General features: G+C 32.6%; 1 protein-coding gene across 2 annotated transcripts in view; it reads right to left on the bottom strand.

The window, feature by feature from the left end:
- Window positions 1-2303: 2303 nt before the first annotated feature.
- Window positions 2304-16590, bottom strand: part of LOC108760038 (protein decapentaplegic) — a 17014-nt gene continuing 2727 nt past the window's right edge. The window contains exons 1-3 of one of the 2 annotated variants that reach the window (XM_018505816.1): window positions 14641-14675; window positions 9556-9928; window positions 2304-4122 (exon numbers count right to left, since the gene is read on the bottom strand). In XM_018505816.1, the coding sequence (XP_018361318.1) occupies window positions 3263-4122; window positions 9556-9898 (1203 nt within the window). In that variant the 5' untranslated portion in view covers window positions 9899-9928; window positions 14641-14675 and the 3' untranslated portion in view covers window positions 2304-3262. Of the gene's footprint in view, window positions 4123-9555; window positions 9929-14640; window positions 14676-16590 lie in introns of those variants that run through there. The other variant, XM_018505815.1, reaches the window with a different exon arrangement.

Raw genomic sequence — 16590 nt, 5'->3', positions numbered from 1 at the left:
TGTTAAATTTAATCGATTGTTTTATATCGCCCGTTAAAAACTCATCATGAAAACTTGATAGAGATAAAATCGAGCGCGTTTAAAGTAAAATTTCAATTTATTTTAAAAGACACCAAATATTTAAAGAGCAGTCGCTTTGATCGATGGAATGTTTTTATTCGAAGTTTACATTGCATCGCAATATATTTTTCTTCACGTACTTATTGAGACAATGCATGTATCAATATGTATGTATATTATTATTAAACAATAACATGAAGTGTATTTCGCGGATTCTATTTGCATATTGAATTAAACATTACAATGACATTACAATGACTCTTTCTTTACGTGAATATAATACATAATATACATGTTTCATAATTTATAATAACGTTTTATTCCCTGATATGAATATATTAATACAATCGAATAAAAGTTAAATATGCGCGGTTAGATTAATTAGATTTATAATTAGCGTCCTGCTGAGATTTAGTAGAATTTATTCCGAGAATAATTTCACAAATAAAAAAATACAAAAACCATTGATAAAAAATGTAAATGAATGCGACAGTCATACGCGAAGACATTCGTGCACGCTTGTATCCTCCGCATTACGAAGATCCGAACGATATATTTGGTGGATGTTAATTCGCAAAATTGTACTTCTCGGCCATCACCTTCTTAAATAGGAGTTATTCTTACCATCATTTTCTCAATTGGGCCTGCTAAACGAGTAGCTACTCTCATCGTCGCGTTCTCAATAAACTCTGGCAATGACCCGGAAACTATCGCAATTGTCACTTGATTCTGTTACAATTCGCAGTTGAATTTAATAACGATTAGAAGCTTAACGGTGTCAACCGCTCTTGATTAACTCATATTTTTTAATAGGCAGGCAATCAGATCAATCCATATTACGCCAAACGGTTCCATTAATCACAGTAGAAGTTCTCCATTTTGAGCAGTGTTGGTAAAAACCATGTTTTAAACGTGTTTTAAACAGTTTAAAACATGCTTAATTGATGTTTTTAATATGTTTTAAATATTTTTTTTATAGTACTGTTCAAAGCATATTTGAAGCATTAAAAACATATTTAAGAAAAAACACAATGTTTTATTTAAAAAACATTAGTCTTTACCTAACCCTGATTTTGAGACAGCTGCCCTCTTGTAAATTGAATATTTTTTTTTATCTTTCACTGCATAGACGCCATGTAACCACGTGGTCAGATACCATTAGAGCGAAAGTGAGGCTCGACAAGTTATTTCAGAATAGAGGGATAACTCAGTTCCGGAGATCTCAAAAGAATGGAGAGATTCTATTTAAGAAAAAAATTCTACTTGAGGAAAAAAGAAGTCAACATCGATTATCTCATTTCCGGTAGAGGTTAAAGACTATAAGACCTCTGTTTAAAACTGATCTATATCGAGATCTAATGAATGAATCTTTTAATCAGTGAATTATCTACAGTTTACTTCCCTTCATTTCAAGTCAGCTAATTTCTTCTGAATTAGAATTTTTCTCTCGTGTTACTTCCCGTTAATATTCACATTTTCCACATATAATAATCGCATGAGAAAACGAGTAAAACTTTGCACATATTAAAAATGAATAAATAGTAGATATTATAGGCAAAATCTTAGAAAAAAGAAAGATATTTTCGATTTCGTAATCTTAAGATTAAAAGAGCTTTTTATATTCGATTATAAAAGTAATCTTCAATTTACAATTTTATATAAAATAAATGATTCTACAAAAAACTTTCCTCGATGAATGCTTCCAAAGTCAATCTCGTTACTGAATAGCAATATAATGTCATTCGCGTTTATCTCTATTTTATTACCGTTTGCCATGTCTAACAACAAATTAAATTTATCATACACTATTCTTTGATGATAAATTCTGTCATTTCTTCCTTTAAGAATATACAATTTACAATAACTTTACTCGTGCGTGTTTCATTCTAAGACTGTTTTCTCTCTAGAAAATACAGTCGACATAAACTTCGTTTTATCCTTTCCGACATTCAATGAATGATAAAGACAGAACAATACTTGTGTTGACTGTGTCTCCTAAAAAAAAGCAGTCAAAAATCATCTTTTTTATCCGTAAAAATGGTAGCGAGCACAAACAAAAACCGTGAATCGGTCTGCGACACGCAGATTAAATAATCCCTATATTTTTTCGTTTCTTCATCTTTTCGCGTCATTTCATTATTTCGACGATCAAATAGCCGGTATTCATAGTCGATTCTTATATTTAAGATCATCTAAATACAGTCTCAAGATGTTATAAATCAATTACAGAAACACGTATTATATAATCCCTATATTTTTTCGTTTCTTCATCTTTTCGCGTCATTTCATTATTTCGACGATCAAATGGCCGGTATTCATAGTCGATTCTTATATTTAAGATCGTCTAAATACAGTCTCAAGATGTTATAAATCAATTACAGAAACACGCATCTTAAAACATTACTTAAGACGAAATAAGAACTAAGTCTTGAAATAAGAACTATGAATACCGGCCAATGTGTCTCGCGTGCGAGCAAATGAGACCGTACGATGTAATCAAGAGCCTCAACGTCAGTCCATGATCCAGGACCGCCATGTCCTAAGGTGCGATTCAAGTCTCTACAAATGCTTTGAAGAAAGAATTTTACAAATTGACCAATCAAAGATTAGTTGCTTCAAAACATTTATAACATCACGTTGATCGTACCCCTAATCTCAAACAACACGCATGTCCAAAATCGGGACATAAGACGTCTCATGGAGAGAGTTGAGTAGCTTCACGCTCTGGGCGATCGACTCGCGTGATCTGTGGATCCAAATTCGATTCCACCTATGTCCCATGTACACAGTTTTTCTGCATTTAAGGAGAACATCGCTCCATCTAATGATTAAGAACTAATACGTATCTTCATTCGAGAAGCAATATCGTTCCAATATGTGTATAAATGATATCCTTATTAAGTCAGGGCTGATTAAGATATAAAAAGGCATAAGGCCTAGCGTTAGACAAACGCCGATTTGAAAGGATATTAACTGTCAACATCGTATGATCTCTGCTCCCCAAAGAAGTCAAATACACGTAGTATTATGACTTATGCGATAAATTCATCTAATTGGGTCGGAAATCCAGACGAAATAAGAAAAATAGACGTCTCATGTTCCGATTTCGGACATGACGCTGTGTGGGATAATACTTCAACTTATCCTGCTCGACCAATGATTACGCTGATCGTGTAGAATAAAAATAGTGCTGTCAGCTGTCTTAACGGCAACCGCATCCAAGGACCGCCATGTCCTGATAATTTTTCAACACTACTTTATTCTCCTCATCTAGATAAAGCATCGATATCGAGCTGAGCGCGGTTGGCACGCAACACGCCTTAGGTACCATTGTCGGCTTTGTCGAGTAAACGAGGGTCTGCACGATCGCGTGATTCGTCGAGTTCAGATGGTCCGCCAGAGGAAACGGGCAATCACCGTGGCAGTAGAAGGCGTCGTATCCGGGCGGCGCGACGATCCAATCGTTCCAGCCGACGTCCGCGAAGTCGACGTAGAGCGGATGCCGCCGGCAATTCTCGCGACCGTCCTTCCGCCGATTCTTCCGTAGGGTGGCTCGCCTGGCCCGTCGGTCCAGTATCTGATTCGCGGATGCCATCTCATAACGGCCGTCGTCCATGTACGTGTAGAGCATCGGCCGGCTTACCACCCACGCGTCCTTGTGCTCGTCGACGGCCCGTCTCAGCCGCACGTGTTCCCGTGTGCGGACTAGCGCACCAGTCACGTGCACCAGCAGACCATGGTTATCCTGATGATTCTCTATCCATCTCACCACGGCTGGATGTACATCCAGATTAATCGTAGCGTTCTTCGTCGCATCGATCATCTTGCTATCTATCAGCCGCAATATCGGCTTGCTATGACCCTTCACGCCGGGCCGTATTATGTCGTACACCAGTATCCGGCCGCGTTTATGTTCCGCGCTTACATTTTCGACATCCGCCACCGCGACACGCGTCAAACTCAACTCCGCTGCCTGCAATGTCTCGCCGCTAGGTATCCTGCTTAGGTTGAAGGACAACCGGAAACGGTTTGGAGATTGGAACTTGTGGTCCAGATCGCTCTCTGAAAACAAACAGTAGAAATATCGTCAAAGACAATGCGTTAAAAAATTCGTGCAAATCTAAGATTTTGAGATGTAAACGAAGAATTACTTTAGACCCAGTAAATATAATATAACACATGTTGTATTCCAATCGACATCAACTAAAAGTTGTTACTTAACGTCAATGTTATAATTTTGCAATAATATAACTGTTATGCAACACCGTGGGTTATATATTTCATTTGGGGAGTTAAATCAAAAAGGTTTTTTTTTTTTCAAAAACCACATTATACATATATATGTAAAATACAAAAAGAGAAATGTAATTAATAACGAATTTTTCATTCCGAGGAAAGTTAAACTTTTAGAAAAAAAAAAAAAACAAAGTTGAGTTTCAGTTTGTCAAAGAAACAGCAATCGATGAATTAAAAATACAACGCAGCAAAATTATCATTTCAAAGTAGAATCTATGTCTTTTTGCTTTTCATGGAGACATGTTATCTCATAGGTCGTGAGTGAATTAAAAATAAATCACGGATTGTGTGGGAAGGCTACTTAGAAATTCAAAAGAAGTGATTCTTAATGTCCTGTTGTGTCGGCGAATTTATTGGACGTGTTTATTATCTTACGACATTTATATTAATAAGGAGTGCCGCCGGAATAATTTTCCGTTCGCGTGACCTACGCGAATATTTTACGACGTACGAGGCGTGCACACGTAATTTAAGTTATGCTTCTACGAAAATAGCTAATAACGTTTAACGTTATGACGCAGTTGTTCCTCGGAAATAACTTAAAAACAGTGGATGTAGCAGGCAGTCGTATAGACGCAGTTGTAATGCGTATGCAAATTTCGTAAGACGTCGCTGAATCCTAACACATATATATACCTACACACACACACGCATACCTAACATGTTACATACGCAGAATCTAGCAATTTCTGTGGAAGCAAAGCAGTAGGAGTATCAAAGAGCTTCTTGTTAGAGTTTTATGCATATATGATCCGCTCCAAATTTTTATTACCTTTTTTATTACCTTATTTTTATTAGCTTCAAACTAATAATTCTAGAAGAAAAACAGTAACAAAGAATAAATTGCCTAAATTACGAAAACATTGTCATATTTTCTTATACAACAAGGTATATTAAATTATTATATTATAGAACATAAAGTATTATAACAATTTCATCCCTGGTTTTATAAATAGATGAGTATATAATTATGCAAACTACGCTTTTTCTAGATGTTTTTTAAATTATATATTTTTTTATTATCTAAAAATTTAAAATATTATTCTAAGGCTGTCTATATATAAACAACATTAAATCTTCAATTTTTAATATAAAATAATATAAATTTTTTTTTGTTTTTTATGTTGTGTAAGACTGGTAGTTTTTTTCATCACAATGTGCTTAGAAGACATGCATACGTAATCTTTAAAGTATTAGAACAATGCCATTTGTAAACAAAATATAATATGAGCGTTTCTTTATGTATATACATATGTATATATATGACGTGCTTGAAATGTCATCGGGTTTTACTTGCAAATTTTCATAATAAACGTGATAAAGTAAACAGAATTTCTAACATAGGCCAGTATTCATAGTAGATTCTTATTTCAAGATCGTCTTAAGTAATGTCTTAAGACGCTAATGCAGCCCTCTGATTGGTTCCTAATTTCTTAAGACGGTTTTGAATATAAGATCTGACTATGAATTCGGCTGATAGTCATTAAACCGTCGATGATTGCAGAACAATTGAAAGTGTCGAATACCTAATATATTATATATATATATACATATATATATATATGTATATATCATTAATCGCTATTTTTAATTCAGAGACAATATAATTTCGACGAGGCGAGATTCTCATGTCGAAGATACGGAAATAATTTGTGATAATAAAAGGAACACATTTTGGCGTAGCATTTATGATTTAGCCTTCAACGCGGATATAATCAGATACGCTTTTATCAAAATGATTTATTAAGACGGGTTTCTCGCGATATACTCGGTCGCTTTCCATTGCACATCTTTCTTAATTGCTCTTGGCACTTTCTCCCGCGTTATATCATCCCCATAAGCTCTTCTACTATTCCAATGTTTAGCTTCAGAATTATTTCAAGCGGTTATCCATCGTAACGCAGATTCAAAGAAGAATCGGCGAAGAACGCCGACCTGCCTAAGCTAATATCCGGATGTGAATCATTGGAACGGAAGCTGGACCTCCTGAGAGCGAAAGATATCGGCGGCTCTTACGAGAGGTCCCTTCAGGCATTCCAAGGTAGTCTCATCATCGCGGCAATAATACACTCACAAAAAAAGATAGAACGTGTAAAGAACTAGATCCTTTTTTTCTTCTGTCGTCGAGGCTCTGTGGGACACTCAAGTCCGGAACCCATGGCACGTTCCCCACAATCACCGTGGCCGAAAAGCCCTTTGTCGGTTGGACAACCATAAAATCGTTCGAATGCCATTCTTTTCCTTTTCACGCAGGAGGCGAGTCGCGCGAAGGCAACGCATTACTCGCAGGTATATCCCTAAACTCTTAAGACGGAGTCTAAAAAGTCAATTATCCGAATCGTCATCTCTTTGTAAAGATTAAAAATATTTTGTCAGAAATCCAGCGTATTTACCACCTACATTCGTTCGCTATTCTAAAAAAGGACGGTTGAAATACTTAGAAGGTTTTATGTGGATTATTGTATTCAACCAGAAATTATACACGTATTATCCACAAAATTAATCATATTGTGAAATCTTTTAAAAGAAAATTCGTACACTCTTTAATATGAAGCTTTTAATATAAAAAATTCTCTCACAATATATATTATTTTCACTAAATAATAATATGGATTTTTTTATAAAGAGAAAGAATCACATGTGTGTTTCCTGCACATGGCTTGGAATAAACCTTAATGCCTACAATTATGTCAATCAGGTTAATTACGCCAGTTACGCTTAATGTAAACCTGTAATTTACGAGATAATATACCTTCCCAAAATTACCGCGTGACTAACAAATTCGTGAAGTGAAGGAGAAGAATATTTATACATCGTAAAATTATTATCATTATAGATTCTTTGTAATCGATCAATGCTTTGCATTTATGTCAAGCTTACGCTGAGAGAAAAGTATTTAATATTTGTAACTGTAATTGTACATTAAAATAATTATGACTATAAAAGCTCCGTTATTAGTTATTACTGCTACAATTATTACTCATATCTTCTTAATAATAATTATATTTATAGTTCTACCAAAAAATATATAATTGATACTGAAGAAAATGACTATACATTATAGTTGAATTATGATAATTGCAACCATTTTTCATTCAGAGTACAAGATTCTGTATTTTAAATTCTTTTTAATGCAGGCAATATTTATAACGACATAATCGACGTTATTTATAACATTATTTAACTTGTTATTGATACAAAAGAGAATGATCCAAGAAATCCGCAATCAGAGATCTACAGAATTGCATAATCGCATAACAGCGTTCGAGAGAGAAGTAACGTCGTAGTAATATGTAAAAAAATACGGAATTATTGAATCTTATAGTTTGAAAATTTGTCATTCACGTTTGTCAACGAGACATAGAAGGAATAACGATTGATAACGGGTGTACATTGCATTCCGTTTACTGCACTTTCACTGAGAGTCGAAAGAGTCGCCAACCTGTTTTCGAATTACGAATTCCAACTCGCTAGTTCTTACCATCGTTCAATGATTCACGAATTGCGAATACACAGTAAAGGTTCCTATGTTTGTTCACACGTGTTGGTAGAATTATTTTTTTGTTTATCAGTTTAGGATATAATAATGTAAACTCATTCAGAAGTACAACCTATAGCCATATCATTGGCTGCAGAAAAAGCAGCTTTGTATAATTGTAAAACAACTGTTGTAATTAAATTTTTTAATATAATTCATTTTATCTGTAGTTCCTTATTGAATCTAAATGTAAACTATAATGTATAAACTAATCATATTAAAGAATTTTAAAGCAGTTGCAAAACTGCTTTTTTTGCTGAATGCAGTCATTAATGCACCTATAATATCATAATTTCTATTATTCAAGTTTTATCAACAAAATTATTAAAATATAAACAAATTATTTGTTTATCAATAAATAATTTATAAACAGCTCGATTTGATGATTCTGTTGTAACTATAATTTTACTCATTCACATCCGAAAAGATTTGTTCATATTACTGTACTCAAAATATAGTATAACTTCATCGACAAAATTTATTCGATTCTGTTTCAATAATGCTATTCTGTTGTTTCCAAAAATTTGTACTTTATCAGTAAACTTACGTCTGCTTTTATGTAAGTAAATTTATTCTAATCCGGGTTTCATTTACATTTTATCTTTTTCCAGTTCTAAGAATAAGAAAAAAGATAGAGTAAGCTAAATCAAAATTAAAGCTAATCTATATTGGTAGAAATGGATATTGAATTGTCTCCAAAAACAATAGAGCTATTTTTTATAACCGGGTATTTGTGTCTTTATAATTTCCAATATAAACGGTATAAATTTATAATTTCCGTTAAAATAATTTTACACGGAAAAAATAAGGTATTAACAGTATTAATCAAATTAAAAATAATATAGTTAATTTTTTTTCACAATAATAGTATTAATAAAAAAAATACTTTGTACTCTTGCTTTAATAAGATGTTATTTGTTTCATTAATACTATTATATATATTGACAAGATTATTTTTAATTAGATCATCGCTGTAAATACATTTTTTCATACAGATTTAATCTTTCACGATACATTTTTATAAAAAGGACAACAATTTCCTTACTATAACTATATTTTGCATAGTACGTATATTCGATTAGACTTAATAAGATTTTATATCGTATTAATAAAATTTAATTAAATAAAAAAAATTTCTACATTCGGTAAAAGCGGATCTTAATACATAAATATTTCTTTGTAAGTTTACATATACATATCTGATTCTGTAAATTGCGCGCCGAAATCTTTTTCGGACTTGAAACGCATTTGTGAGCAGAACTAGAGTAGTATAATATTACCACTTATATTAAATTAACAAGTAATTCAATAATATTTGAGGCTAATAAGCATCTTTATAAGAATATTAATAATTACATATTAATAAAAATTTTTAATGTGCGAATAATTATATTGTAAAAAATTTATAAATAAAAAATAAAAAAATAATCAAAAACGGTACAAAATAAAAATATAATAAAAATAGTTATATATATATAAAAGTAAGAAAAACAATATGTATTATCAAAAAATAATATACGCGTTATCATGTGTCGCAATTTGGTGCGCATCACCTAGTTATTAATTATATTATTTATGTAATTAATATTAATTTTTATAGTGTCAATTTTCTTAAATTGTACCTCTTCCAACCGTACTACAACTGATATAATCCAACTTACCAATATGTGGGAACGAACGAACGGTGTTGGCCGATCTCGCATGAATACCCGGCTTCGCGACATCCGCGATACCGATGGCATTCTGACGAGCGTGAAGATCCCTGAGCGATTTCGGGATGTGCACCCGACCTTGCGGCCTCGGTCTCTTCGTAAAGCCCAGGAGGGAGAGCAGGCTGGCCTCCATCCCGGCTATCACCTGATCGCGATCCTTCGTTCCGAAGTGATACGACGACGTGGCCGTGTCCGTGTCGATGCGTAGGTAAGTCCCCGCGTTAGCATTCACACTTGCTAGCAGCGTGACTGCTGCCACAAGCACTAACCCCAGCGGCAGCGACATGCGCATCGTGACGTCGTCACTCACTTACGTTCCTCCCTGGAAGCAAGAAAAGAAGAAATGTGTTAAAAGAGGCTGTCATTGTAGATTAGTGACTCGCTAATGTACAATTATAGGTAGTACAATTATGATAGATTCTGGATTTTACCTATTTGATATAAAAATACGTTCTTCTTAATGAGAGAAACTGGACTGAATTTCTAGACTGGTATTCGAAGTCGATTCTTGTATTTAAAACTATCGTGCAATTTTACGATGTCATGAACCAATCAGAAAGTTATATTAATATCTTAAGACATTTCTTAAAATAAGATTGGACTATGAATACCCTAGACTGAGATCACATGCATAGGGTAGAACTCCGTTATTTGATATTACTGAATATGCACGGTACAAATACAATTAATATTAGATCTGTTTTCTGTGACTGAACTAGTGTACACTTTTGGAACTTTAGTGGCTTGTTTTCTGTTCCTGCATTAGATTGCACTAGCATTCTCTTTCTCACTTTCAGCAAATATCAAACATATATCCATTTCACTTCGAGTTCCAAAAATGTACAATAGTTCAGCTTCAGCTACAGAAAACAGACTTAAAGTGAGATAGATATACGTTTGATATTTGTTTAAAGCAAGAAAGAGAGTTCTAGAAGCAGTCTAGTGTAGGAACAGAAAATAGACAAATTGTCTGCGTCCAGCAGGAAAAACAGCTTTGCAACTATTATAAAATTATTTAATATGACTGATCTTGCCTTTAATTTCTCACATCTAAATTTATATGTGATCGATCTTGCCTTTAGTTTCTCACTGAATCTAAATAAACCAATCATATTAAAGAATCTTACAAGAGTTGCAGAGCTGCTTTTTCTGCTAAACGCAGCCATTATATGTAATTGGAAACGATCAACACGCGATTATGTTTATTTTTAAATCTATTATATATTTAAAAATTTTTTTAATAATATTTTTATTCCTTACAAATTTAGTAGTTTTGTACACTGAAAAAAAAGTCTAGTTATAGTTATCAAATATTGAGTGAAATAGTTTCAACTAAATGTTAAGGTAATATAACTAAACATAAGTTTACTTTTACAAATATATAGTAAGTATTACCGTTGGTAATACTGTTTAGTAATATTTACTTATATTTGTAAAAGTAAACTTATGTTTAGTTATATTACCTTAACATTTAGTTGAAACTATTTCACTCAATATTTGATAACTATAACTAGACTTTTTTTTCAGTGTACGAAAGAAGTAATATTAGAACGTTCTTACAATCGATTTCAAGTGAGTATCTTCTACCAAATGGTCTTCTACAGAAGAATCACGGGAGATACTAGAAAGCGCTCCTTTTACCTAACAGGATGACAGCAGGACTGAGGTGTTTATTAGGGAATGCACCACGGTCTAAAAACTATGTCCAAAGGTCCAAAGAATTTAGGGAAGGGATAGCTTAGAGATATAAATTATAATCTCTGATTGGTTGTTAAATAGCCAATACTAAAGCGATGAATCATACAATGCCATTACAATACACTTGAAACGAAATATTTTGTTATCTTTACTCGAGAATAGATACAGCTAAAAATATTAGATATCTAAATTTTTTCATTAATCTCTCTCTCTCTCTCTTCTCTTCTCTTCTCTCTTGAATTTCATTTACCTAACCTGTTGTTTCCTATTAATTATACTTAAGTTTAAAGGATTCTTGAAACAAAGGGTAAATTCACAGCACAAATGCAGGTATAAACGAATTTGTATTAAAATATTACAAAATAGTTAATAAGATGCTTAATATTTTCGGCCAAGGCCATATACTTCATATGTAGAAAATTCTTCAATATTTCTTTCCTACTTTAATACATAAGAAAATTTACGAAAAACATGCAATAAAATTAAAATGTCAACACAATAAAAATAATATATTTTCAAATCCTTGAATACCTTTAGAATGATTGAAGTGTTCATTAAGAAATGCATTAGGAAATCTAAAGAATTTAGGGAAGAAACACTTGGAAAAATCTTGTAGCCGCACATTAATTGGAATTCTACTAGATTCAACCAGAAAAGTACAAATCAGAAACTATAATTAAATCTACTAAACATTCTAGTCGCGATAATCAGAATTCTAATTTGTACTTCTTGATGGTACAATTAAACATTTTTCTTTGTGAATAAAACAACCTTCCCTTAAAAAGATAAATTATAATTGAGACATCAACGAGGGATATAAACAAGGAAATAAAGATTTATACATCTTCAATAAATTTTTGAGTATCTTCATAAATTTTTAATAAATCTTATTTGAGGTACACCATGAAGCCAAGTGAAATTAATTAATTCTACGTTAATTTTTATGACAGTTCTACATTGAAAAAAAATGTAAATTTTAATAAATACTTGTCTGAATAGTACTATCTTAACATTTACTTACAGTAAATAAATATTTACTAAAACAAAACGACGATAATTAAAACAAATTAATAGTATATCAAACAAATATATTTACATTTAGTAAATATTCTAGCACTATATTCAAATAAATATTTATTAAAATTTAGTACATTTTTCTCTTAATGAGCGAAAAAGGGATGTTGGCGCATTTAATTTAATTTAATTTAACTTCGCGCGAGATAAATACAGCAAAGACTCGAAAATTTTCCTTAGCAGAGCTGCATAATAACTTTCTGAGTCAGCATTAAAGCAAAGGAAGAGCAGGCCCAGGATCCAATTCGATTGGTCATCGGTTCCCGGTGGCCTACCAATAGATGAGAAGGGATTCGTCGAATCAGACTCTGTTTCAAAGTAATCGCTTTCTCTTACTCTCGAGCGGATTTTTTTTACGATCTTATATACGGTGATTCGAAATCTCATAGAATGAATTGGACGATTGGCAAACTCAATGGAAAATACAAAAATAGTCGCGTATTCATTGCATGAATTTCTTTTTATATCGTAATTATATCCGGATATATTCACCTTCTATAGTCACCTTTTACTGTTGATTAAACCGATATTTAATCGAGAATGCATGCCCAGTTGAACATTATTACTTCTTACTGGATTTAATAACTTAATAGCTAGCTTGCGCACACTTTTTTAGACTTGCTCTATTATTAGTAATAATACAGGCGCGAGTAAACACGTAAAAAGTACATGCGAATATTTTACGAATATAGCCTGTAAAGTTTAAACATCATATGTACGATTTGTTAAATAGATAAGTCAGAATTTAATCATAATACATAATAATAGTTCATCAAAATCTATAATGTATGCAAAACTTTTACGAGCTTTTAATACGATTGTATGGGTTGGAGACCGATAAATGACAAACTCGAGAAACATAAGTAAGAGATATCAACTGAATCAATGATGAGATGCACACATAAAAGATTTATGTAAAAAATACTGGTTCTTTTACATTAATAAAATTTGGAATTTTTTTTATATTATATATACAATTCGGTCAATAAGACTCAATAGTAGCGAAGCAATACGATAAATTCCAATCGGAGAACTTAAACGTGATGGAGCATCGTGCCAGATCTAATTGAGATAGATCACTCACTCGTCAATATAAAAAAAAACTTCAAATGTCTCACTAATGTGAAAAAAGTATTTTTAATAAATTTATGTGCACCCACTCCTTAGATTAATATTCATATCTCTTGAGTGAGCTCACCTGTCTTTTCTCTCATTTTAATCAAGCCATCTCGTTTAAACGCGCGATTATTTACAACCCCGGCATATGTATTTTCTGCATTGGAAAGAGTCTAGTTGCATTAATTAGAATTCTGATTGAAAATAGGCAAATCAGAATTTTCTTAATTGAATCTATTATAATTCTAGTTGAAATAACCAGAATTCCGATTGATCTGATCAGAATCGTGGAAGAAACTCAGGTGTGCCATTGCACATACACATTTTTAATTAGCCAATGAGAATTGCATGCCAGATACCACTATTTTGGCATTACATTATTATTTTTTTACTTACATATTTTTGTGTTTTTACTTAATTATGTGTGCTTATATTGTCAATTGAATCTAAATTCTGCATGGAAACTACATTAGATTTCAATGTACTGCTCATCTTTGCGGCAATATTAATTAAATATAATAGTTTAAATAAATATAATAGTCTATTTGAGTATGGCTGCATTTGGCATCTGCGCAAAATTGTACGAAATTTGTTGAAATATTTATAATTTCATTGGTCAACATCTAAAATAAATTTATTCACTTCTGTAATTTTCATCTCGTTTCAAAGTACATAATTGATTCTCTAATTCGTTCATTTTCAATTAGAAGGTCGATTGTGTATCTTGAAATGAGATAAAAATTACACAAAAATGAGCAAAATTATTAGAATATCTATAATTTTATTAGTGAAAGATTTGCCTACTATAGTGAATTCGCTAACTTTTGTAATTTTCACCTTAAGTCTGTTTTCTGTAGCTGAACTAGTGTACACTTTTGGAACTTAAAGTGAAATAAATAGGTATATGTTCGATGTTTATTGAAAGCGAGAAAGAGAGTTCTAGTACAGACTAGTGCAGGAACAGAAAACAGACCACTTGTTTTAAGATACACAATCGACTCCCAGAAATTGTTCTCAGCGTGAAGTTGATCGCACTCCCAAAAAGTCGCGACTCGCGCTCGCTATTCGGAGAGTGTGCTTTCGCTATAAGTTCGCGGCTCGATAATAATTTCGGAATTGATCGAACATTGTTGCGCCGTGACATACTTGCCATATACATTAACGGTAGAGTTCCGTCGGTCGGCCGGACAAAACTGGTTTTATCCGCGATTTTAAGCGCGCGTTTCTCAAAGGCGGGGAATATTTATGCGCGCTGCGACTCGCTCGGTGGATGCTGAACGGATATATGTTCCATTCCCCTCTCGTCCTCTGGTCACACTCTCGGTTTCATTCAGTATAAAATGCCGAGATCAGCGAACGACTTCTTCCGTTAACGTTACGCCAGAATGAATTATCGTATCAGAGGGACTATCAGGAACTCTAGAACTTTCCCTTTTTGAAGAAGAGCCAGAACTCTATTAATTATATTGAAATTTTGACAATAGGTTGCCAATTTCATAGAGGTCTGGAACTTTACGATCTTGCTAGTCGTGACATGTGGTCTGTTTTCTGTTCCTGTACTAGAATGTTCTGGAACTCTCTTGCTCGCTTTAAACAAATATCAAACGTATATCTATTTCACTTTAAGTTCCAAAAGTGTACACTAGTTCAGCCACAAAAAATAGACCTATGAAAACAGGCATCTTTCTTAAGTACATTGATTTTCTAATTTGAATTTAATTAAATATTCCCTCCATGATCGATCATTAAGCACGAAGAATTATATTATAAAGCAAACAAATAATTATAGATATGCAATGTAGTATCGCGGCGTGAATATTTTTGGGGATTTTTGCTTTTAGAATTGCAATAAAATGCACTTTAAAACTGTGATCTGATCCACACTCGCAATACTCGTGAGCATCATTTATTCTTGTTTAACATTTGATAAACAATAGGACTGTTCGTGTTGCTTGCACTTTTTGCATTCAGAATCTTCATCACTTTTTCTCTTTTCAATGCCCGAATATAAATTTGTCCCGTTTTGCAAAAATTTTTGAGGATTTCAAGCAACACGAAAAAACCTAATAGCTTCGTTCAGTTGAAAAAGCAACTGTTGTAAGATTCTTTAACATGATTAATTTAGATATTTAGATTAATAAAGAACTAAAGGCAAGAATCAATCATTAAAGAATCTTGCAACAGTGGCAAAGCTGTTTTTCTTGCTAAACACGGCTAATAAGAATGGCTGCATTCAGTAGAAACAACAGTAACTGTTATAAGATTTTTTAATATATGATTGATTCAAATCTAGTGGGAAAACTAAAGACAAGACTCAATTATATTAAAGAATTTTACAACAGTTGCAAAGCTGCTTTCCTTGTTAAACACACTTAATGATTCAAAGAGCGTTGTGAGCACAAATCATTCCGCAATCTACGTAAACAATGCATTCTGTTAAAGTTAATTGAAACTATAAGTTCAAGAATCGTTAGAAAATTATTAATCGCAAATTGGACAATTGGTTCGCATATACGTAATGCAAGAGAATTGAAATATTTTCTATATTGAACGAAAAAATGAGGTGCTATAATAAAAACGTCTTAGTAACATGAAATTAAATACGGAAAATCGCAAGGCATTCGAATGAATCATAAACCGAGTCATAAACCATGTAATAAATATGCATTAAGAAGATACATTATTAGCAAAATACCACTTCTCTTATAATTGAACACGATATTTTCCTCTTTTCAGTTTTATAAAACACAAACGCAATGATGTTGCGGTACAAGTTCTTGATATTCGTGCACGGATGGTATTCTCATTAATAACGACGCTTATACACGCACGTTAATTAATTAGTCTAATAATTTCCTTTTTTCATTCGCGTACGTCTTCTAAAAGAGGACGTATAAGAATGAAAATTCTTTCACTACACAAATAGTATTTAAAATTCATATGTATAAACTGGTACCATCTTTAGGTCTATTTTTTTCGAAAAAGATTCTGAATTGATGTACACTGGTTCAATAAACAATTTATTTGTTTCACTCCAATTTATTGCACCAATGTATACAATACATTCCTAGAACTTTCTTAAAAAAAAAAAAAAAA

This window comes from Trachymyrmex cornetzi, unplaced genomic scaffold (genome assembly GCF_001594075.2).
Source record: "Trachymyrmex cornetzi isolate Tcor2-1 unplaced genomic scaffold, Tcor1.1 scaffold212, whole genome shotgun sequence".
In the NCBI taxonomy this organism is placed as follows: domain Eukaryota; kingdom Metazoa; phylum Arthropoda; class Insecta; order Hymenoptera; family Formicidae; genus Trachymyrmex; species Trachymyrmex cornetzi.
Note: the sequence above shows the minus strand (reverse complement) of the source record. Positions and strands in the feature narration are given on the sequence as shown.